This window comes from Halichoerus grypus, chromosome 2 (genome assembly GCF_964656455.1).
Source record: "Halichoerus grypus chromosome 2, mHalGry1.hap1.1, whole genome shotgun sequence".
Lineage (NCBI taxonomy): Eukaryota > Metazoa > Chordata > Mammalia > Carnivora > Phocidae > Halichoerus > Halichoerus grypus.
The window spans coordinates 60609246-60631800 of record NC_135713.1 but is presented as its reverse complement, the minus strand read 5'-3'; the positions used below and the strand labels follow the sequence as shown (position 1 = coordinate 60631800).

General features: G+C 45.5%; 1 protein-coding gene and 1 pseudogene across 2 annotated transcripts in view; both read left to right on the top strand.

Annotated features, from left to right (window-relative positions):
• SH3PXD2B (SH3 and PX domains 2B) overlaps positions 1 to 22555 on the top strand; it is a 102223-nt gene that overhangs the window by 38511 nt on the left and 41157 nt on the right. For both annotated transcript variants that reach the window (XM_078066875.1, XM_078066874.1), the window contains exons 3-5: positions 3385 to 3460; positions 9855 to 9931; positions 22310 to 22401. In XM_078066875.1, coding sequence (XP_077923001.1) covers positions 3385 to 3460; positions 9855 to 9931; positions 22310 to 22401 — 245 coding nt within the window. The remainder of the gene's footprint in view (positions 1 to 3384; positions 3461 to 9854; positions 9932 to 22309; positions 22402 to 22555) is intronic.
• On the top strand, positions 11907 to 13310 carry LOC118553334 (NADH dehydrogenase [ubiquinone] 1 alpha subcomplex subunit 1 pseudogene; annotated as a pseudogene).

Sequence of the window (22555 nt, the reverse complement as noted above, 5' to 3'; positions counted from 1 at the left end):
GATAGTCTGAGGAGTTTTGCTAACCTTAAAACACAGCCTCGTGCTGGAATGTTATTCACCCTTAAAAAGAAAGGACATTCCGACACCTGCTACAACATGGATGAACCTCGAAGACATGAGGCTGAGCGAAATAAGCCAGACACCGGACACATACTGCACGATTCCGTGACATGTAGCACCTAGAACAGGTAGATTTGTACAGATAGAAAGTGGAATGGTGGTTGCCAGGGGCTGGGGGAGGAGAATAGGGAGTTAGTGTTTAATGGGGACAGAGTTTCAGTTTAGGACGATGAAGAGGTTCTGGAGATGGATGGTGGTGATGGTTGCACAGCCATGTGAATGTGCTTAATGCCACTCCTTGTATGTTCAAAATGGTAAAGTTTATGTTAAGTATATTTAACACAATTTCTAAAACACACAGCCTCACAAACTACTAAAAATCATTCCCAAATAACTTTTAGAATAATGTCTTCTTTATGGGCGGAGTGCCAGGAGAGAGGGGATCTGTTGTTGAGCACCTGGATGTCCCAAAGGGCTCACGTTCGGCGTTCACAGACATAGTGACTCTGCCAAGCAGACTGTGGTCCTCGTTCCCCAGATGGTGACTCGGGCTCCCTGAGCAAGGAGGCTGGCCCCTGACACACAGCTGGCCTGAGGAAGCATCAGGATGTAACCCCAGGACTGTCTGGTCCCCAGGGGTACCATCTGTGGTTAGACTTTGCAGCATGAAACCCGGGTCTGCTGCCTCAATCAGTAACACTTGAGAGGACACTTCAGCTCTTTGGGCCATGCTTGTCTGGGTAAAAGCAAGTCAGGACAAGGGACGAGAGAGTAACTTCCTAAGACACACTGTCAGAGACCACAGGCAGCACTGGGGGAGGCCTGTTCCTCTGGCCTCCTTCAGACAGAGGCTCAGAAGGAGGCCGGGAGAAGGGAGAACGGGCATGGTCAGGCGGATGGATTACTGGTGCATACTTTGTTTTTTTTTTTCGCCTGAGTTCCCTTTATTGGTGTTCCAGCATTGTCCTAACAAAATTGAGAAGGACCAAAAAAGATGGCATTAGGCAAAACCTATCATCTCTAAAAGACTCTGTGGCTGAGACTGATCGATCACCCACTTTTCAAAAGAAAGCATGCTGTTCACCTGTGCACAGAATATTAAACTTACTTCATCTCAGGCTGATTTTTCACGCTTGCATGACCCTCCAAAGCCACCTTTGAGAGTGACCTTAAGGAAAGAGAGTGGGATTTCGACTAAGGTCCTTGAACTGGCTGGACCACCACTCAGCTGGGTGACCTCAAGCAGCTGTCCCTCTCCGCTCCCCAGTTTCCCCTATCTGGGACATGGGGAGTGTACCTTTATATCACAGAGTTACTGTGAAGGTCAGATCAAATCATGCATGCGAAGGCTTGCTAACCGTAAACTGCCAAACAACTGTTAGAGTGGTGACTAATTCTTATTTAATATTAGTGACATGAAAAGTATTAACTAGGGCACTTAGCGAACACGTGAAGCTATCTCCCAGAGTGTTCCACTCAGTTGCCTTCGTTGCTTTGGTCGGTTGGTGCTGAGTACCTACTTTGTCCCAGAGTCGGAAAGCTCCTGGATTCAAAGAAAGCAGCCCGCCTCTGCAGCAGGCCTGCTGTGGGCTCTCCAGTTGCTGAATGACGGTGGACCAAGCATGTCCCATGGCCACGCAGCACAGAGTAGGGCCAACGGGAAACCACAAATCAGACCGTGACCTCTGGGCAGCCCATCAGGGTGCCGGCCAAGCCAAGGCGGACCCACCTCCCCAGGGGCATCACAGAAGACAGCACCAACGGGGCAGGGAGCCCCCCGCCTGTGTCCCAGGCCCACAGAGCAATCCGTTTTCGTCGAGGTGGCTGGTGTGACGGCGGAGAAGCCACGGGCTTCCATCTCTGGCCGCGCCGCTTGCTGGCTGCAGGCCTGTGGCTGATTTCTTCCCTCTTTGGGCTCCAGTTTCCTGGCTGATCATGTCCACCTTGAAGGAGTGTTCGGAATATTTAGTGAGAGCATGTGTCTAAAGAATCTAGTCCGTGCCTGGCACGGATAACCTGTTTCTCTTGAGACCTCTCCTCCCTCCCCCTACGCACTAGCCGTGCTTATTTCTCCAGGGCTATTCGGGGCTTCTTTCCTTCTGCAGAGGGGCATCTTGAATGCCACGGTGACTTTCTGCTGGAGGAGAAGCGATGAGCAGGCTTTTCACATTCCAGCCGTCACGTGGGAGGCTCAAGACTCCCTTCCTGTTTGAATGCCGGGCCCAGGTACCAGTAGGGTGGCTGTGCTGCTATGATGAGCCTCTCTGTACAGCAAGGGTCCATCTCCCTCGGCGGTTGTTGGGGACCCCAGACCCTCCGGGGCAGAGAAGCTACTATCTGCAGTGTGGCCGGTCACATGGCAGAAAGAAGTGGGGGTGGTGAATCACGCACCACTCATAACTCTCCCACCCCAAAGTGGCACATGTCTCTTCTCCTCACATTTAACTGGCCACATCCCACTGCAAGGGGTTGGGGGCGTACAAATCTACCGTGTGCTCAGGAGAAGAACCAGAAATCTGATGACAGCCTCAGTCACTACCACGGCCCCACTTTAATCCATAAAGTAACACTGCATGTTGGTATCATTATGGCCAACTTAAAGATGAGACCCGGGGTCTGTCACTTCCCCAAGACCACAAGCAACAGGTCCTTGGGATTTTGTATATCAAATCGGAGAGGCGTTTATCACAGTAGTAAAGGTTTCCAGTTTGGGGACTGGGCCCCTGTTCTTTCTCCCCCCTACAGCAGCCTACACCTACCTCTGAAGGTGCTTCGTACACCACCCTGTAAGGATTTATTTCCTCTTCCGTCTCTCTAGACTTCGAGTCTTTTCGTCTCCGAACCCCATGTACCTAGCACAGAGTGGGGCTGTTGGGCCAGCCTGGGGAACCTTAGTGTGGCAGGGGAGTGTAATGATCTCACAGGCATAGACCTAACCAGATAAATTGAGTCCCAGTGGTTTGTTACCTGACGAAACCTGCAATTCTTGGGAAACAGATTGACCAGCTGTCAGTGGAATTCTGGTGGCTCTGGGGGTTTTGTTCACATTTCAGGTCCTGTGGCTGGAGACCCCCAGGAAAACTGACAGTGGTCTCTCCCAGCTCTGAGCCTTCACTGATATGGCGGCTGTGAACAGAGAGAATTGTTTTCATGGAGATCCTAGGTCCAGTTGACATTGCCTTCCCATTAGTCTGGGTTTCTGAAAAGCTGAACACAGTGAGCCTTTATATATCAAATCACATATTTCACATAATTCCCTTAAAATGTCAGAAATGCATTTATCATATTAAAGGCTTCCGTTTTTGCTATTCTCCCCCTGTTTAGATGCAGATGTTGGACAAATTTCCCATGGAAGGAGGACAGAAGGATCCCAAACAGCGGATCATTCCCTTTCTGCCAGGTGGGTGAGACACATGCTATTAGAAGGGGCTCTGGGGGATCCAGGATAGCCCCCACATTTCTCAGCTCAGCTTCCTGGGGCATTGTCCTAATAACCAGAGTCCCAGCCGTTTGTAGAAATTAGTGCCTAAGAATATGGGCTTTGGGGTTAGATGCTACACCATCTTCTTAGGCAAGATACTTCACCTCCAGGATCCTCAGTATTTTCTGTCTCTGCAGTGGGAGTAATTAGAGCTCATAAAGCTTTTGTAGTGAGTGGCATCTTTGTTATGGCTGCAGTATTACTTTGCCATTGCCGTGTCATGAATTCATACCAATTTAGCAGCTTAAAACCACCCTCATTTATTACCTCAAGTTCAGTTGGTAGGAAGTCCAGGCAGGTGCTGCTGGGTTCTTTGGTCAGAGTCTCCCAAGGCAGAAGTCATCATCTTGGCCAGGCTGGGCTCTTATCTGGAGGATTAGGAAGAATCTACTTCCAGCCTCATTCAGGTTGTTGGCAGAATTCAATTCCTTGCAGCTATGGAAGTAGAATACATGTTTCCTTGCTGGCTCTCAGCCAGGGACCCCTCAGCTTCCAGAGGCTGACTGCGTTCCTTATCCATCTTCAAGCTGGCGGTGGAGCATTGAATCTTTCCCGTGCTTTGAATCTCTCTGACTTCCCCTTCTGCCACCTGTTGGAGAAAGCTGTTTGCTTTTAAGGGCTCATGTGATTACGTTATACCTACCTAGCTAATCCAGGATAATTTCCCTCTCTTAAATAGAACTGTGGCATATGTCGTAACATGATCCCAGGAGTGAGATCTCATCATATGTATAGGCTCTGGGGCTCTGGGGATGACGATGGGACATCTTTGGGGGTCCGTTTTAGAAATCTGCCTGCCTAGGGGCGCCTGGGTGGCTCAGTCATTAAGCGTCTGCCTTCGGCTCAGGTCATGATCCCAGGGTCCTGGGATTGAGCCCCGCATCGGGTTCCTTGCTCGGCAAGGAGCCTGCTTCTCCCTCTCCCACTCCCCCTACTTGTGTTCCCTCTCTAGCTGTCTCTCTCTCTGTCAAATAAATAAAATCTTTAAAAAAAAAAAAAAAGAAAAAGAAATCTGCCTGCCTATCTGCCACAGCTACCAAGCACCTTCTGAGTGCCAGGCGCTCCTCCAGGCACTATGGAGGAGTTAATACCCTCATGGCTGATCCCTGCCCTTCAGACATTAAGTGTTTCTTTCCCCCAAAAAAATTCCTTACCAAAGGAATAGTATTAAGGCTTCAGCTCCAAAAAATGGGCTACCTAAACCAGAGTTATTACCTCAAGTAATAATATTGGATGTCTACTGTAGGCCAGTCACCGGGCTAAGTGCTTTACATTCATTACCTTGTTTAGTCTTCAGAACAACCCTGTGCCCATTTTACAGATGAGGAAATTGAGGCTCAGAGAAATTATAATCATTTGCACAAATAGCAGAGCTGTGCTTCAAACACGGCTTTGGCTGGCTCCAAAATTCATGCCTGAAGTCAAACAGCCCAGGTTCAAATCCCAGTGCCCCCCGCTCATCCACTGTTACCTTCGGTAAATTATTTAAGCACACAGAGTTTCATTCTTCATTTGCAAATTATAGATAATAGTGATACTTAAATAATAGAGTTGTTGTGAGGATTAGCTAGGTGCTAAGTGGCACATAACTAGCAGCAATCAAGCACTTACTATTATTTTTATGTACAGATAATCAGCAAATTGATAGTCGCCCTAAATCACAAATATTTAGAGCTGGAAGTGCCCTTTAGATCTTTTCCATTTTGCAGGCAAGGGAGCAGGCCCTGAGAGGAGGGGGACTCCCTGAGTCCCACAGGAGCCCACTCTCTCCTCCCTACTCCAGGGTTCTGCCATCAGCACGTCGAGTGGTTCTTCCAGATATTGGCATCACTGAGTGGATTTAGAGACAGGGTAGATGTATTTGCCAGGCCCCATCTACTGGGAGAACCATTTGCCTAAAAAAACTAATATTTTTAGTTCTTCCACGGAGAAAGTGTGCAGTCACACTATAATTTTTGTTTCCTATTGGAGAAAACCCAGTGTACCAACGCAACAGCCAACTAGCAGGGCTCCAGGCTTATGCTTTGGAATCAAACAGACCCAGTTCTGTGACTTCACACAGATGACAACCCCCTGCCCCCAAACCTCAATTTCTCCATCTGTAAAATGGGACAATGACTCCCGCTTTACAAAGCTTCTCTCCCTGGCACATAGTGGGTTCTCTGCAAAAGTCAGAAACGGGATCCTGGGACATTCCTTGGGAATTTCTTGGTATTCATATTTTAGGGTCATACTTAAATGATCAATCTGAATATTCAAGTTGAACTGGACCCCAAACGTAGGTTTTTTTCTTCAAGGAAGGAGAGGAAAGCAGTGAGTTATAACTCTTTACTGGATGAAAGACAAAAGCCAGCTGTGAAAAAACTTCCCAGCACAGGGAAGAACTTGAGCTGACCCTCTCCCAAGCCCCTGAAAGCTTTCATGGTTACGGAATCCTTTTCCACCCACGAATTTATGAAAATGCTGTTCTCAGAGACTCAGCCCCATTTTCCCTGCTTGGGGCACCCACTTGCTGCTCAGAGAGGTGTGGTTGGGCCCCAGGACCCCTAGAGCATCCCTTCATGGCCCACCTCTTAGCTCTTCCTTGAGGCCAAGGCCAAGGGCAGGGATACATGGGAGGCACATCCCCTCTCCTAGGGGTCCGTTTTCTGCCAAGACTGCCGCGTCAGCAGAACAAAAGCAAGTCTCTTGTTAGCACAAAGGCAGGGGGAGGGTGAAGCAGCCCTGTACAATTTTCCATCCCAGCAAGAGCTGGGGAAGCCAACTTGGCAGAGGATGCAGCTTGAAAAATAAGACTTACAGTTTGGCCTTCCACCACTGGAAAACAAAAGCCTGCCCGTTCCCACCAAAGGCTGTGCTCTCCGCCTAGCACCCTTTCCACTCCAGGAAGGCTGGCCTGCCAGGGAAGGCTCACCCTCCTTCCCCACAACTCACACAGAAACCCATGAGGCACAGATAAAGGGCCATTGCCCCCATTGGCATTTCACTCAGAGCCCCCGGCCAAGGAGATACTGGCCACATGGTTCTGCCCCACAGCCCAGGGCCTGAGCCGGGCTCCAGGTCTGCTGCAGACGGATGATGAATTAGCCTATCAGAGGCAGGTCTTAAGAAACCAAGCTGCAGGTTGAGGAAAGAACGTGTGCTCTTAATTGCAGAGTATGAGTCAATATCATATAACCCATTTAAACAAAACAAAACAAAAAGTGATTACTCTTTTATGAGCACCTAGGAAGGGCGAAGCCCTGTGCTGGGTGAGTCATGGAGGTTACTACTAAGAAATAAGGGCTGCTCTCCCATTTTACAGATGAGGAGACTGAGGCTCTGGGAGGCAAATGCATTTCCCAAGGCAGCACAGTCACCCTGGATTGGCTGACTACAGCGCCTGTGGCTCCCCGGCAGGTGCCACCACAGGGCTTCCTGTCCCCCTCGTTGGCAGGGCATCTGCCATATGCCCGGAGACTCCTAGGCCATTCGGGGAGAGGAATGGTGCTTTTGTTGTCGTGTCACACCCCCAGGAGACCTTGAAGGTGCTGGAGTTCTCCATCCTTCTCTCTCAGCCCCTGCAGGCTGGGCCTTGAGTGAATTCTCTTCGTCGGTGGTGACTCCAGGACCAGCCTGTGCTGTTCCCATGGGCCGGTGCATGCACTGTGCCTATTGTGAATTGTTTGAGTTGGGTCACAGCTTCCCCAGTAAGAGGCCTGAACACCCCACTCCCCACCCTTCCTCTGATTTATAGAAGGGGACATTATATCAAAATGGGACCAAAATGTTTTTGGTAGGGACTCCTCTCCAATTCTGAGAAACAGATTAGAGGCAGGAAGCATTTACTGTGGGAGATTTCTCTTCAGGCAGGCATTCCTTGTTTTTCCTAAAGGCTCGGGATTCTCCTAGAGGTTCTAAACTTCGAACAGTCCCACCCATGAGGGTGGTAATTTGATTATCACAATGACTGGGGGTGGAATGGGGATGGTCCAGGGATCCTAAACATCCTGCAGGGTGGGGGACTCCCACAGTGGGAAGGACTGCCCCACCCGGAATGTCAACAGGGTCCCTCCCTGTTGGGAAACACTGACAGCGTTAAGAGGGCCGGCCCCTGTGCTGGCCCATCGAGGGCTCACGGTACCTATCGACTGAATAAAACCAGGTACATCAGGTTGTAAACCCTCCCCACTTGGCTGCGTAATTTGCTTTTTTATGGTAAACGGCATGAAAACTTTCTGATTTCAGAAGCAATACATGTTTATGGTAGGAAATTTGGAGAAAGTCAAAGAAGAAAACAAAAAGACTCTGTCTTCCACCCCTTGGAGACAAGCACTTTGAATCCTGTGATGCGTTTTGTTTAGATTTTTCCTTTCTAATAAACACGGTGTGTCAGAAGTTTGCCTGACTCATAAGCAGAATTAAAACGATCACCATAATAAACAAAGGAGACTCCATGTTATTAAAGAATATGAGGAATATGTATTTTATCTCACTGTGGGTTATTGTTTTCTTTTTAAGTGGTAGAAATTAAGCAGGAAAAAAAAAAAAAAACCTTCACCATTAGGTTGACCATATCTACCTAATTTCCTAATTGTGACCTTTTGCCCAAGAGCCAGTGGTCAGATTATGTTAAGTGTTAGATTAACCACATTGGCTTTTTGGGTGCAAGTCTCCCTAACCAGCTTGCATTGCAGATCTTGGAGTCAATAGGCTGTTTCCCATTATCCCTTTCAATTCTATCTTATGAAAACTCCTTTGGACCTTTTTTTTTTTTTTAATTTTTAAAATTTATTTGACAGAGAGACAGCGAGAAAACACAAGCAGGGGGAGTGGGAGAGGGAGAACAGGCTTCCTACTGAGCAGGGAGCCCAATGGAGGGCTCCATCCCAGGACTCTGGGACCGTGACCTGAGCCAAAGGCAGATGGTTAATGACTGAGCCACTCAGGGGCCCCTCCTTTGGGCCTTTCCTACCATCCTGTTCCTGCTCACTCAAGCTTGATCTTTGGAGATGGCGGCCTCACCAGAGCCATGTTGGAGCACTGGTTGATCTCTCCTTGCCCTGCCGCCTTGTGACCCGAATTGCTCTCCTTGACCTGCCTCCTCTGACCAGAAGCTCTCCATACTTTGCTGTTGGAAAAGCTGTGGTCTCCCTATGCCCTCCTCTTTGACCTTCCCCTGGAGACTCCTGGCACTCTGCATAAGCTGGGCTCCCCTCTTGGTGTCTTATTTCTGATTTTCCTGCCCCCTGCCTATGTGACAGGTCCAGAATGGTGAGGCCAAGCCGTCTTAATGGTCAGTGCATGCACTTGGCCACCATCTCCCCACTCCCCTATTAGACTCACAGAAACTCACCAATTTGCTTTAAACAAACCTCACCGATAGCATTTTAGCGTCTTGGACGTTTCCAGACACCCTCATCATTTCTATACTTGTCTTTGCCTGTTACCTGCCCACACATCACACTGGAAGATCTGGTACCACAACCAGTGCTCAGGATATCACCAAACAAGTAGTAGATTGATTCTCAGCTAGTTTTCGGTGAGGCAGGAAGGCTTGGAACCCTTCTGTTACACACAGCTGATTGGGGAAGCAATTGGAAGGATTTGTCATCTTGGCAAGTGAAATCCACCTTTATACATTCATCAAGTATGAGTGCCGTGTGGTGAGGGTACAAAATTGATTAAGGTCCAGTCAAATCCTATATGTTCTGAGCCCCATGACTTTCCCCATGAGGAAAGAAGAAGATATAAATCGATAGTGTGTGCAATCAGAAAGAGACAGGAACTCTTAATCCATTTGAAGTAGATAAAAATTTCTCAACTGGGATGGTGGGTGAGGTTGGATGAGAAAAGTATTCCAGACAGAGGGAAAGGCACAGAATAATGAAAGAGTGTGGAGTATTTGCAGAATGGAAGACTAGACTAAGCGTAGGAGGACAGAAGAGGAAAGGAGGCTGAGCTGTTAGGTTGTCCACTCTACTGCTCACCCCCTCTGAGAACTGCAGAGTTCGATTATCAGATCTGGCCTTTCTTCTTCATCTGGTAGGAGCCCCTTCCTTCTCAGGATTGATCCAGCCTCCCTTATCTCACCAAAACTTGCCTCCTGGGCCCCACTCCCTCAAGCCCTTGCATTTGAGCTGTGAACAGGGCTTTGGAGGACCATGCATGGGGTCATCCAGGCCCTGTGGACATCCAGCAGGGGATGTTAATGGAAGCCAGAATTTGGGTACCACTCAGACCTACCAGAGGCAGCCACATCCACACCCTCCAGGTTTGCTGAGAACTTGTCATTGCCCCCTTACAATGCCATGTGTGCTCTCCACTCCTGCAGGCAAAATTCTCTTCCGACGGAGCCACATCCGGGACGTGGCCGTCAAACGCCTCATACCGATTGATGAGTACTGTAAGGTAAGTCTAAGAAATGCTAACACTTCCCTGTGTCTCATGTCTTCCCTTTAGGTTGTTTCTTTTCTTCTTTTCCCTTTCTGGCTACAAAATAGTCATTGCGAGCAATCCGCAGTTGAAAGAAATGTAAAAACCAGAAAATCAACCACCCATGAGTCCTCAGAGGCAACAATTATTAAGGTTTCTACATGTTTCCTTTCTAGTTTTTCTCTCTATATGCATTTCTTTATGGTGTTGACACCATCCCATATGTGTTATTTTTGTTGCTCTTTCTTTTTTCTCTAATATTGTGATATAAGAATTTCCCCATGCTATAAAAACATCTTCTTGAGCCTACTTTAAATGGATGCAAAGTATTCCACTGAGTGTGAATGTTCCAGAAGTTATTCAGTCCCTGTCCTTGGACAGTGCAGCTGGCTTCCAATCCCTTGAATGTTCTAAATCACAAGGGGCCTGCCTTTTGGCTACATCTCCTTTGATTTGCGGCTGTGGTTGGGAAAGAAGCATGCTTTTCCTTTGTCTAGGTTCCCTTACCTTTAGTATTATTTCTCTAACTTAAAATCACTAGCAGCTCTGATTGGAGAAGGATGGGAATAACAAGAAATGCCTTAACAATGGAGCAGCAAAGATCGGAAACAAAGCAAATGTATTTGTTCTCTCACATCTGTCCTAAATTTTCCTGGAGGTTCTAGCCAGTGTACACAGGGAAAAAAGAAAATAAAAGTCATACAGTTTGGAAAGGAAGAAGTAAAACTGCCTTGATTCACAGATGACATGATTCTGTTGGAGAAAATCGTAAGGGAGCCACAAGAAAAAAAAAAATACTAGAACTAATAAGTTTAGTAAGATCACAGGCTACAAGATCGATATAAAAAATCAACTGTTGGGGCGCCTGGGTGGCTCAGATGGTTAGGCGTCTGCCTTCAGCTCAGGTCATGGTCCCAGGGTCCTGGGATCGAGCCCCGCATTGGGCTCCTGGCTCAGCGGGGAGCCTGCTTCTCCCTCTGCCTCTGCCTCTCCCCCTGCTCATGCTCTCTCTCTCTCTCTCTCTCAAATGAATAAATAAAATATTAAAAAAAAAAAATCAACTGTAGAGGCACCTGGCTGGCTCAATCGGTGGAATGTGGGACTCTTGATCTCAGGGTTGTAAGTTCAAGCCTGACATTGGGCATGGAGCCTCATTGAAAAAAAAAATAAAATAAAAAAATAAAAAATAAATCTTTCTTTATTAAAAAAAAAATCAGTTGTACCTCTAAATACTAAGCATGAACAATCCAAAAATGAAATTAAGAAAATAATTCCACTCACAATAACATCAAAAAGAATAAAATACTTAGGGGCGCCTGGGTGGCTCAGATGGTTAAGCGTCTGCCTTTGGCTCAGGTCATGATCCCAGAGTCCTGAGATCGACCCCTTCATCGGGCTCCTGGCTCAGTGGGGAGCCTGCTTCTCCCTCTCCCTCTGCCTTTGCCTCTGCCCCTGCTCATGCTCTCTCTCTCTCTCTCTGTATCTCTGTGTCTCAAATTAATAAATAAAATCTTTTAAAAAAAAAGAATAAAATACTTAGGAATAAATTGAATAAAAGAAGTACAAGGTTTATACATTGAAACTACAAAACACTGTTGAGAAAAACTAAACCAGCTCAAAATTAATGGAGAGACATTACATACTCATGGATTAGAAGACTCAGTAGTGTTAAAATGGCACTTCTTACTACTCAGGCATAAAAAAGAATGATATCTTGCCATTTGCAATGACATGGATAGAACTAGAGAGTATTATGCTAGGTGAAACAAGTCAAAGAAAAACAAATACCATATGATTTCATTCATAGGTGGAATTTAAGAAACAAAACGAACGAGCAAAGGGGAAAAAAAGCGAGGCAAACCAAGAAACAGACTCTTAACTATAGAGAATAAACTGATGGTTTCCAGAGGCGAAGGCGGGGGGGGCGGGGGGGAGATGGGTGAAATAGTGATGGGGATTGAGGAGTGCACTTGCTGTGATGAGCACCAGGTGAAGTATGGAAGTGCTATATCACTGTATTGTGCACTAAAACTAATATTACACTGAATACTAACTGGAATTTAAATAAAAACTTAAAAAAAATCTAGGAGAATAAATTAGAATTTGGGGGTCAGGATGAATTTCTTAATGAGAACAACATGTGTGTGTGTGTGTGTGTGTGTGTGTGTGTTATATGTGGAATTTGTAGAAATTGATGTGAAAAAGACAAACAACCATACAGGGAAAATGGGCAAAGGACAGGATTGGAAATACAAAAAAAAAAAAAAAAAGACTAATCCCAATGACAAACAAATAATAACAAAAAAATAATAAATAAAATAAAGTGGCAGTTCTTCCCCAATTGATCTGTACATTCAATATAATCTCTGTCAAACTCCTAGTAAGCTTTTTTGTAGAAATTAACAAGCTGATCCTAAATTGTATGGAGAAATGCAAGGAACCCAAAATAGCCAAAACAATTATGAAAAAAAAGAACAAAATTAGAGGCTTATAGTACCCATTTCAAAACTTCCTACAAAAGCTACAGTAATCAAGACTGGCATAAGGATAGGCACGTAGACCAGTGGAACAGAAGTGAGGGCCTAGAAATAAACTTTTGTGAAATTTATGGTCAATTGATTTTCAGCAGTGGTGCCAAGAAATTCAATAGGGACAGGATAATCTTTTTAACAGTATGGGATAATAGGATATCCATACACCAAAAAAAAGGGAAAAAAAATTAAGCTGGATCCCTACTTCACACCATACTGCACAGAAATCAACTCAAAATGATTACAGACCTAAACATAAGAGCTAAAATTATAAAACCTCTAGAAGAAAACAGGAGAAAATCTTTATGACCATGATTTAGGCAGAGAGTTCCTAGATATGACACCAAAAGAGAAAAATTGGTAAGTTGGACTTCATTAAACTTCCAAACTCTGTACTTCAAAAAAATCCAGTGAAGAAAATAAAAAGACATGTCACAGATTAGGAGAAAATACTTGTAAATCATCTCTGACAAGGGACTTGTATTGAATCTATACAAAGAACTCTTAAAACTTAACCATAAAGATGTTCCAGTTTAAAAATAGACAAAAGAGACCTTTACCGGGCCGGGCAGGCAGGGGTTTGGCTCTGGCAACGGCGCTGCGATGTGGTTCGAGATCCTGCCGGGGATCGGCGTCATGGCCGTGTGCTTGGTCCTCCCCGGCATAGCCACGGCGCACATCCACAGGAAAAAAGGGTTGCCTATTATCCGTATCAGTGGAGTTTGATGCAAAGAGGTAGGCGGGTCTCTGGAGTTAATCGTTACTATGTGTCAAAGGGTTTGGAGAATATCGATTAAGGAAGCATTTTCCTGATTGATGAAAAATAGCTCAGTCATACCCACCTACCCCTTCTAGAAGGTTATGCAGTGTATTAATGTAGTGCATAATAAAAACAACAAAAAAGTAAAAAAATAAATAAATAAATAAAAATAGACAAAAGATTTGAATAGAAATTTCACCCAAGAAGATGCATGATGGTTAATAAGCACATGAAAAGGTGTTCAGCTTCATTAATCATTAGGTAATGAGAAACCTGCACAGCCACTGGAATGGCTATAATCCACAAGATAGACAAAACCAAGAGCTGGTGAGGATATGGAGAAGCTGGAGCCCTCGCTCTGGTGGGGACACAGGATGAGAAGCCACTCTGGAAAATAGTTTGGCACTTTCTTCCACAAGTGAAATATGACCACTCTTAGGTATCTACTCCAGAGAATTGAAAACTTACATCCACACAAAGACTTGAATCTACGTGTTTGTAGCAGTACTAATTCATAATAGCCAAAAACTGGAAGCAATCCAGATGTCCATCATCAGGTGCATAGATAAAGAAAATGTGGAATACCCATACAATAGAATATTTTCGACAGTGAAATCCTGATAAATGCTGCAACTTGGATGACTCTCAAACACATGATGCTAAAAAAAGCCAGATGCAAAAGGCTACGTGTTGCATGATTCCATCTCCATGAAATGTGCAGAAAAGGCAACTTTATAGAGACAGAGAGCAGATCAGTGGTTTCCAAGGCCTGAGGACAGTGCAGGCAGAGATGGACCACACGTTAGGTGGGGGAAATTTTTGAGGTGATGGAAAAGTTCTAAAACTAGATTGTGGTGTTGGTTGCACAACTCTATAATTTACTAAATATCATTGAATTGTGTACTTAAAATGGGTGGATTTTATAATACATAAGTTATACTTCAATACATCTTTAAAAAAATGTAAAGGGGGGCAGTGTGGGGATATATGACCCTTGTCTTGGCAAGAGACCTCATGGAAGGGCAGAAAATCACTCCTGATCACTCCTGTCTTCTCTTTGCCAAACATGACCTCCTTTCATCCCTCCAACAACCTTAAGAAATAGGTTTTATTATTCCCATTGCGTAGGCGAAGAAACAGAGGCCCAAGAAAGTTAGTTACAACAATAGTATTGGAGGATTTAATGGTTGAATGCTGGCCTTTTAGGACTTGGCCCTCACATACCACTTACGGCCTCTCTCTCTTTCTCTCCTAAGGATATCCTTAAAAAGGGATTGGGGAGTGAAGGGCAGGGTAGGTCACCCAGGCACAAAGGTACTACTACTGCCTCCCAGCTCTCAGAGGAAAGTTCAGATCTTCTCTTTGTGTCTTTTCAAACCTCTAGAGCCTAAAAGTCCTTTGTCCAGGCCTTGCTGGCAAGAACTTCGGACCTCTGGGGTTATCTTGGCCAGCTGGGGATTTCCACCTGGTACCTTCCCTAGCAACTATTGTCTCTCAGCCCAAAGTGTGCTATCCTGCTTCTTACCCCAGCCCACCCAGCTTCTCCCCAGAGTGACACTTTCCTCATACCCAGGGCTTCACGAACCTCCAGATATTTGATTTGGAAAAGGAGATTTAAAATCATGAAATGAGGGGCACCTGTGTGGCTCAGTTGGGCATCCAACTCTTGATTTTGGCTCAGGTTGTGATCTTGGGGTTTGTGGGATCGAGCCCCGAGACTCCGTGCTCAGTGGGGAGTGTGCCTGAGGTTCTCTCTCTCTCCCTCTCCCTCTGCCCATCTACCCCCAAAATAAATAAATAAATCTTTTTTTAAAATCCTGAAATAAAAAGAGATAGCAGCAGCTGCCTGCATCTGGCTGATGCTTGGAATGGTGTAGAGATCATGAATTCACCTGGTTTCACCATAGGGAGGAAGTGGCTTATGTCGGATGAGCCACATGAAAGTTACCACTCCGTGCAATTAATGCATCATAAGAAGCAGAACAGAGCAGATATTTTGGGGTTTGGGTTGGCCAAATTCCCCGGCTTGGCTTCAAGGGAACTGCCCTCCTGGAAGGAGATGAAACTATCTATTCCAAGGTTTGCAAAATCTTTTACAGACTACACAGACTTTTACTTAACATTAGAGTATCTGTTATTGGCATTGTTGTGAGCTGACTTAAGCCAATTTAATCTATAACTATTAGCTTTATTTTAGTAGAAATTGGTAGTCTCCAATAGATAAAGATAGAGAAAGGCTGTAGGTATCCCAAACCTAATTCCAACTAGGAAGAAACTTTCTGCTCTACTAGACCTATTATAAAGTTACAGTAATTAACATAGTGTGGTGTTGGCACAAGATTAGGCAGACCATTGGAACAAAATAGAGAAGCCAGAAACAGACCTGTGTGTATTTGAACACTTTAATACTGACAAAGGCAGCATTGCCGGTCATTGAGGAAAGGTTGGCTTCCTCAGTAAGTGGGGATCTTTATGGGGGAAAAAAAAATGGTAACTAACCTCTGCCTCACACCATACGTGTAATCATTTCCAAGGAAATTAAAGACCTAAATGTAAGAGGCAATAGTATAAAAGGTTTTAAAAGATAAAAATAGGGGGAAAAAAACTTTATAATCTCTAGGTATAGAGGGGTTTTTAAAGACACGAAATACCAGCCATTAAAAGATTGATTTATTTGACTACATTAAATTTAAGAACCTCTGTTCATTGAAGAACACAGTGAAAACAAAACTTGGCCAAATACTGCCACATATACAAGCATTTATTATCAAGCAGCTCCCTAAACAGCCTCTCAAGTTGTTCTGTAAGCTTATTGAAACACCACCTGTCAGTCTGACACCACTTTGCATGGACGTTTCCTCGAGACAAATGGAATGATATCCCCGTGCCAGGATCGGCTAATCCCACCCTGGTCTGACATTTAAATCCCCTAGAAGAAACAGAACACAGAGGATTCAGAATCCTAGACCCTGGGCACCATTTTGGAGGATGGACTTGGCACGTTCTTTTCATGCAAGGGCCAGGGTATCTGAGAATATTTCTAGAATATCCCTCATTTCACCAGTAAAGAATATCATTTCTAACAACTGTTGTGCTGGTGGATAAAGGCGACAGTGTTGATCAGAGGTCAAGGTAACTGAAGCCATGAAATAGCCTTTTCTAGAGTGAGGACTTGTGATTAGAGTTCTTTACTTGCCAAAGTGTTCATTTCTGATGAAGATTCAGATTTTTACTAACCATCATTGGGGTGTAGCTTAAATCTAACACACACACACATACACACACAGACAGACACACACATGAGTGTGTTTGCCCATACTGTGGTATTTTGAACTAAATGATAGGCAGTCTAATAGCAGTGTTTACCAGACTCCAGCCATTTGAGACCTCCTGTCAAGATGTTTACTGTATACTACCACCTGTATTATTATTATTAAAATTAACTCACTTTTTTAACTTCTTAAAAATACACATTTTAGAGGAAATTTTATAATACATCATAATATAAAACTGCTAAAACTTGCCAAAAATAAAAGAGCAATGAAACAATAGCAACAAAGGATATGTCTTTAAGTCTAGCCAGCTGCTGCCTGTCTACCCAAAGCCCCGAACTACCTGGTCCTGCTCTTTTTCTTTTTTCTTTTTTAAGGTTTATTTATTTATTTTAGAGCATGTGCCAGTGAGGGCTGGGGGAGGGGCAGAGGGAGAGAATCTTCAAGCTGATCCCCCGCTGAGCACCGAGCCCCACGCGGGGCTCAATCCCATGACCCATAAGGTCATGACCTGAGCCAAAACCAAGAGTTGGATGCTCAACTGACTGAGCCACCCAGGTGCCCCAACCTGGTCCTGCTCTTAAAGAGACAAGTTAGAAAAGCTTTTTCTTCCAGGAATTTCCCAGTTTTAGGTCTTATGTTTAAGTCTTTAATCCATTTAGAGTGGATTTTTGCGTGTGGTGTAAGATAAGGGCCCAGTGTCATTCTTTTGCATGTGGATGTTGTTCTCCCAGCACCATTTGTTGAAGAGACTGTCCCTTTCCTGTTATATGTTCTCGGTGCCTTTGTCAAAGACTAGTTGCCTATATGTGTGGATTTATTTGAGGGCTCTTGGCAGTGATTTCATGCATATGATACCAAAAGCAGAGGCAACAAAAATAAAAATAAACTAGTGGGACTACATCAAACTAAAAAGCTGCACAATAAAGGAAATAATCAACAGAGTAAAAAAGCAACCTACAAAATGGAAGAAAATATTTGCAAATCATATATCTGTCAAGGGGTCAATCTCAAATATATAAAGAACCCATATATCTCAATAGTAAAAAAGCTAATAACCTGATTTAAAAATGGCTAAGGCCTTGAATAGACAGTTCTCCAAAGAAGATACACAAATAACCAACTGGTATATGAAAAACTGCTTAATGTCACTCATCATCAGGGAAATGCAAATCAAAACCACAATGTGATATCACCTCACATTTGTCAGGATGGCTATTATAAAAAAACAAAAACAAAAAACAAGTGTTGGTAAGGATATGGAGAAACTGGAACACTTGCATACTATTGGTGGGAATGCAAAATGCAGCCCCTATGAAAAACAGTATGGAGGTTCTTCAAAAAATTAAAAATAGTGCTACCATATGATCCAGCAATCCCACTTCTGGGTATACATCCAAAGAAATTGAAGTCAGGATCTGGAGGAGAGATTAGCACTCCCATGCTGGTACCAGCACTATTCCTGATAGCCAAGATGTGGAAACAACCTGAACGTGGTATATACATACAACAATACTATTCCGCCTTTCAAAAGGATATTCGACAATATGTCACAATGTGGATGAACCTTAAGGACGCTTTACGAAGTGAAATAAGCCAGTCGCAGAAAGATAAAATCCTACATGATTCCACTTACATGATCTGAAATAGTCAGACTCAGAATCACAGAGCAAAATGGTAGTTGCTGGGGGCTGGAGGGACAGAAAAACGGGGTGTTACTAACCGACGGGTACAAAGTTGCGGCCAAGCAAGAACAGTAAGCTCTAGAGATCCACGGTACAACACTCAATAATACTGTATTGTGCACTTAAAATTTGTCACGAGGATAGATCTCGTGGTGAGTGTTCTTATCACACTGAAATAAAATTTTAAAAATATAATGAGAGAAAAGTGGTAATTCGCTGGGGCATTCATTTTGAAGTTCAAGAGGGTTGAAAGAACTGAGAAAACCCAACTCCCTCACTAGGCGAGGCATTGTTATTTAGCAGAGCCATCTTGCTGGCTCTAGAATCACCTCCCGGAACCACTACACTACTGTACTTGATTAATATAGTACCGAGAGACAAAGAGTTAATGTTGTCAAGCAGCTAGCGTATGATGGGAATCTTAAAGCCACTTCCTCACTTATTCTGTAGCACAACCTTCCACGGTGGGTGTTTGTGATTTCCATTTTACAGATGAGCAAACTGAAGCTCAGAGAGGTGCTGGGACATGGCCAGAGCGAGAATCAGGAGCTGGGGCTATCTGACCTTTTATCATGACTCTCAGCAAACAGGACTCGTTCTGCTCACCTCTCCTCTCATCCCCGCACCGACCAGCCACATCTATCCAAAGGGCCAGGATTCTCTCCCGGACAGAACTGAGTTTTCCTGGAACTGTGGTTCTTTGTTTTTACTGACCGAACACAAGACAATTCTGGAGTATTTCAGAAGCAGAATTATTTCTCTGCCCCAGGTCATGTTTTTATGTTAGCCCGTCCTTCCAAAATGAAAGGGGTAAACATCAAAGCATTCAGTGCCGCCTTTTATTAGTAACTTGGCTGTATTTTATGGTTTAGGGATTTGGCTTTTACTTCCTAGGAATTGCTCAAAACCAAAAGGGAACTTGGCATTGTCAGGAGGTTTCCGTGGGCCTCATTGTCCCTTCCCTCACTGGTCCTTTTGGAGCCTCTGATCATTTCAGCGGGAGCACCCCGGGAGGCCCCCCGTAGGTGGAGCCATGGCCACCTCAGGGCCCACCCTGCTCTCCCTCATGGCATTGGTCCAGGGAATACTTTCAACCAGGCATCAGGGGCTCCCCAACACTATCTAGACCTCTGGGAAGGTGCAGGAGGAACAGCTGCATACCCCTGCCTTCTGTGGGTTCGGGGTGGAGGAGCTGGAGTCGGCCAGCCCTGGGCTCTCCAGTCCTACCTACTTCGCCAGATCTTCCATTTCCCCATCTCCGAAATGGGCCAGCCCTCCCAGGATTGCATGGAATGACACAGACGAACGCCTTCTGGGAGCCGTCGAGTGCTGAGCCGACATAAGGGAATGGTGTTCTTGCAGTCTGGGGGCAACCACAAGATTTCTGCACACAAAGCAGCCAGGACACACCACGGTCCAGCATATAATCAGCTCCTTCATTATGTGGTTCTAACTGTACGAACTGCAGGATTTCAGAGGAAAGAGAGACCAGCAGGGGCCCCCAAGATGGCAGCTCGTCCCAAGCAGAATGAATCCTCCAAACCAGAAAGAGAAGAACGTCAGAAGCCAGAGGCAGGGGAGGGAAGCGCCTGCTCTCTCCCTCTTGGCCTCTCTGCTTCTGGCCTGGAAAAGATCAGTCCCTGGGGATTTGCTGCAGAGCAGGAGCTACTTCAGTAAAATCAATGAGCCACAAATAGCAGGCCCTTCTGGGGTGAAGAGCTTGGACAGTGACTAGGGAAATCACCCTGCTAAAACAAGTCCACCGACCTCACGTCTTCTTCAACTTTAGGTATGAGACAGCTCGAACCTGGGGGTCTGGCTTAAAGTCAGAGCCGGACTCAAAGGCCGTATAGGGTCAGCTACCCAGACCATCAGTGGGTGAATGAATAAACAGGATGTGACATAGCCAGGGACGCCTGGGTGGCTCAGTCGTTAAGCGTCTGCCTTCGGCTCAGGTCGTGATCCCAGGGTCCTGGGATCGAGTCCCACATCAGGCTCCTTGCTCAGTGAGGAGCCTGCTTCTCCCTCTCCCTCTGCTGCTCCCCCTGCTTGTGCTCTCTCTCTGACAAATAAATAAAAATCTTTAAAAAAAAAAAAAAAAAAGAATGTGGCATAGCCATAGGGTGGAATATTATTCAGCCTTGAAAAGGAAGGAAATTCCAGCACCTGCTACAGCATAGATGAACCTTGAGGCCATTAGCTAAATACAAGCAGCCTGGCATAAAAGGACAAATATTGTATGATTCCACTTATATGAGGTACTTGGAGTAATCAAATTCATACAGACAGAAGGTAGAACAGTTGCCAGGAGCTGAGGGAAGGAGGAATTATTTAATAGGTACAGGGCTTCAGTTTTGCAAAATAGAAAGCATTCTGGGGATGGTTCCCTAACAAGGCGAATGTACTTAATGCCACTGAACCGTATGCTTAAAATTGCTAAAGATGATAGGGTGCCTGGATGGCTCAGTCTGTAGAGCAGGTGACTCTTGATCTCGTGGTCATGAGTTCGAGCCCCACATGGGGCATGGAGCCTACTTAAAAAAATGATTAAGATGGCAAATTTTATGTGTTATTTTACCACAATTAAAACTTTTTATTTATTTATTTATTTTTTAGATTTTATTTATTTTGACAGAGAGAGCATGAGCAGGGGGGAGGGGCAGAGGGAAAGGGAGAAGAGGCTCCCAGCAGAGCAGGGAGACCCACGCGGGGCTCAATCCCAGGAACCTGGGATCACGACCTGAGCCAAAGGCAGACACTTAACCAACTGAGCCACCCGGGCGCCCCTAAAACTTCTTAAAAATCAGAAAAATAAGTCAAAATATCCCTGAAACCTTGAGGAAGGGACCACTGGAGACCCCCATCCGTCTCTCCATTAGTCCATCGTATGCCAGGAGCAGCGTTGGAGCACCACTTTGCAGGGGATGAATGGGAGGTGAGCTTTTAGAGGCTTGTTATCTAGAAAATATAGGACATGTTTTTTTCCACTCCCAACTCACTCAGCACTTGCAGGAGGCTCATGAGAGGCACCTAGGAACTGAGGCCTTCTGTGGAGAGGAGCAGAGTCTTGCCTCCCTCCAGAGCAGGAACTGGTGGGCTGAAATGATGGGCAGAATTGCCCGTGCTATTGACATCTGTGCATGTGCGCAGGCGCGCTCCCTGCACGGAAGTTTGTAAGAGAATGTGTGCATGACGCAGCTCCCCTGCACTGCGATCTGCATCCTCAGGACCCGGGCCAGAAGGGGCTTAAATAAAGATCTGTTAAACTAAGCTGTTTATTCATGATGGAGCTTCGTCTTAGTTTCATATTCTTTCAGGATCAGGATGTACCCATCCTTCTCTCATACTGGACACAGACACCAGTGCAGTGCTGGGCCCAGAAATCATGTCTGTTGAATCACTGAATGGATACCTGTTGGGAGATGAACGGGCATAACGAATGCCTAGTCCCCGTAGTGCCCTCCACCCACTCCTTATCCAACCCGCTGGCAGACACCTGAGGCTCCTTTAACTGATGAGCTAGGATGGCAAATTAATATGGACTGGGGCAGTGACAGATGCCAGATGTTTCAACCCCTCAGTAACCTGGGCACTTCTAACCTCTACCCAAATCATAAAGCAGTGCCCTCGCTGTAACACTGCAGCTCTGTGAGTTAAGACACGCATGCAGGCATGTTGGAAACCAGCTTAGCGTTCACCAGTAGGCAGCTGGGTCAATAAAGTACGATACGTTTGTGCAATAGACAACCTCAAGATCCAGTAGACATGAAGTCATAGAAGAATAATGACATGGCATGAAGTCCCCAGTTTAGTGTTTTAGATAAATGTATACATATTCTTTGCTCAGATATGCCCATAACATGTATGTGCACGCCTGTGTGTGTGTGTGTGGTCCCCAAACCAGCAGCAACACCAGGGAACTTGTCAGATATGCACATTCTCAGGCCCCACCCCAGACCTACTGAATCAGAAAATCTGGGACCCAGCCGTCTGGTTTCACAAGCCCCCCAGGTGATTCTTATCATACCCAAGTTTGAGAAGCCCTGACTGATGGCATTCCTGACACCCCTTTCCTTCCTTTGGACTCATTTGTGTCTCTTTTCCAGGCCCTGATCCAGCTGCCCCCCTATATCTCTCAGTGTGATGAGGTGCTGCAGTTCTTTGAGACAAGACCCGAGGACCTGAATCCCCCCAAAGAGTAAGTTGGTGTGTGGACTTCCCCAGAGTGTGCCCTCACGGCCAGCCCTGCTCCCAGGCCGGACCCAAGAGGAATTGGAGTAGAGCAAAGTAAAAAATTCAACTTGACCACCGTGATTGAGCCCTTGTGGGGCCTTGCTCCATGTGGCCCACAC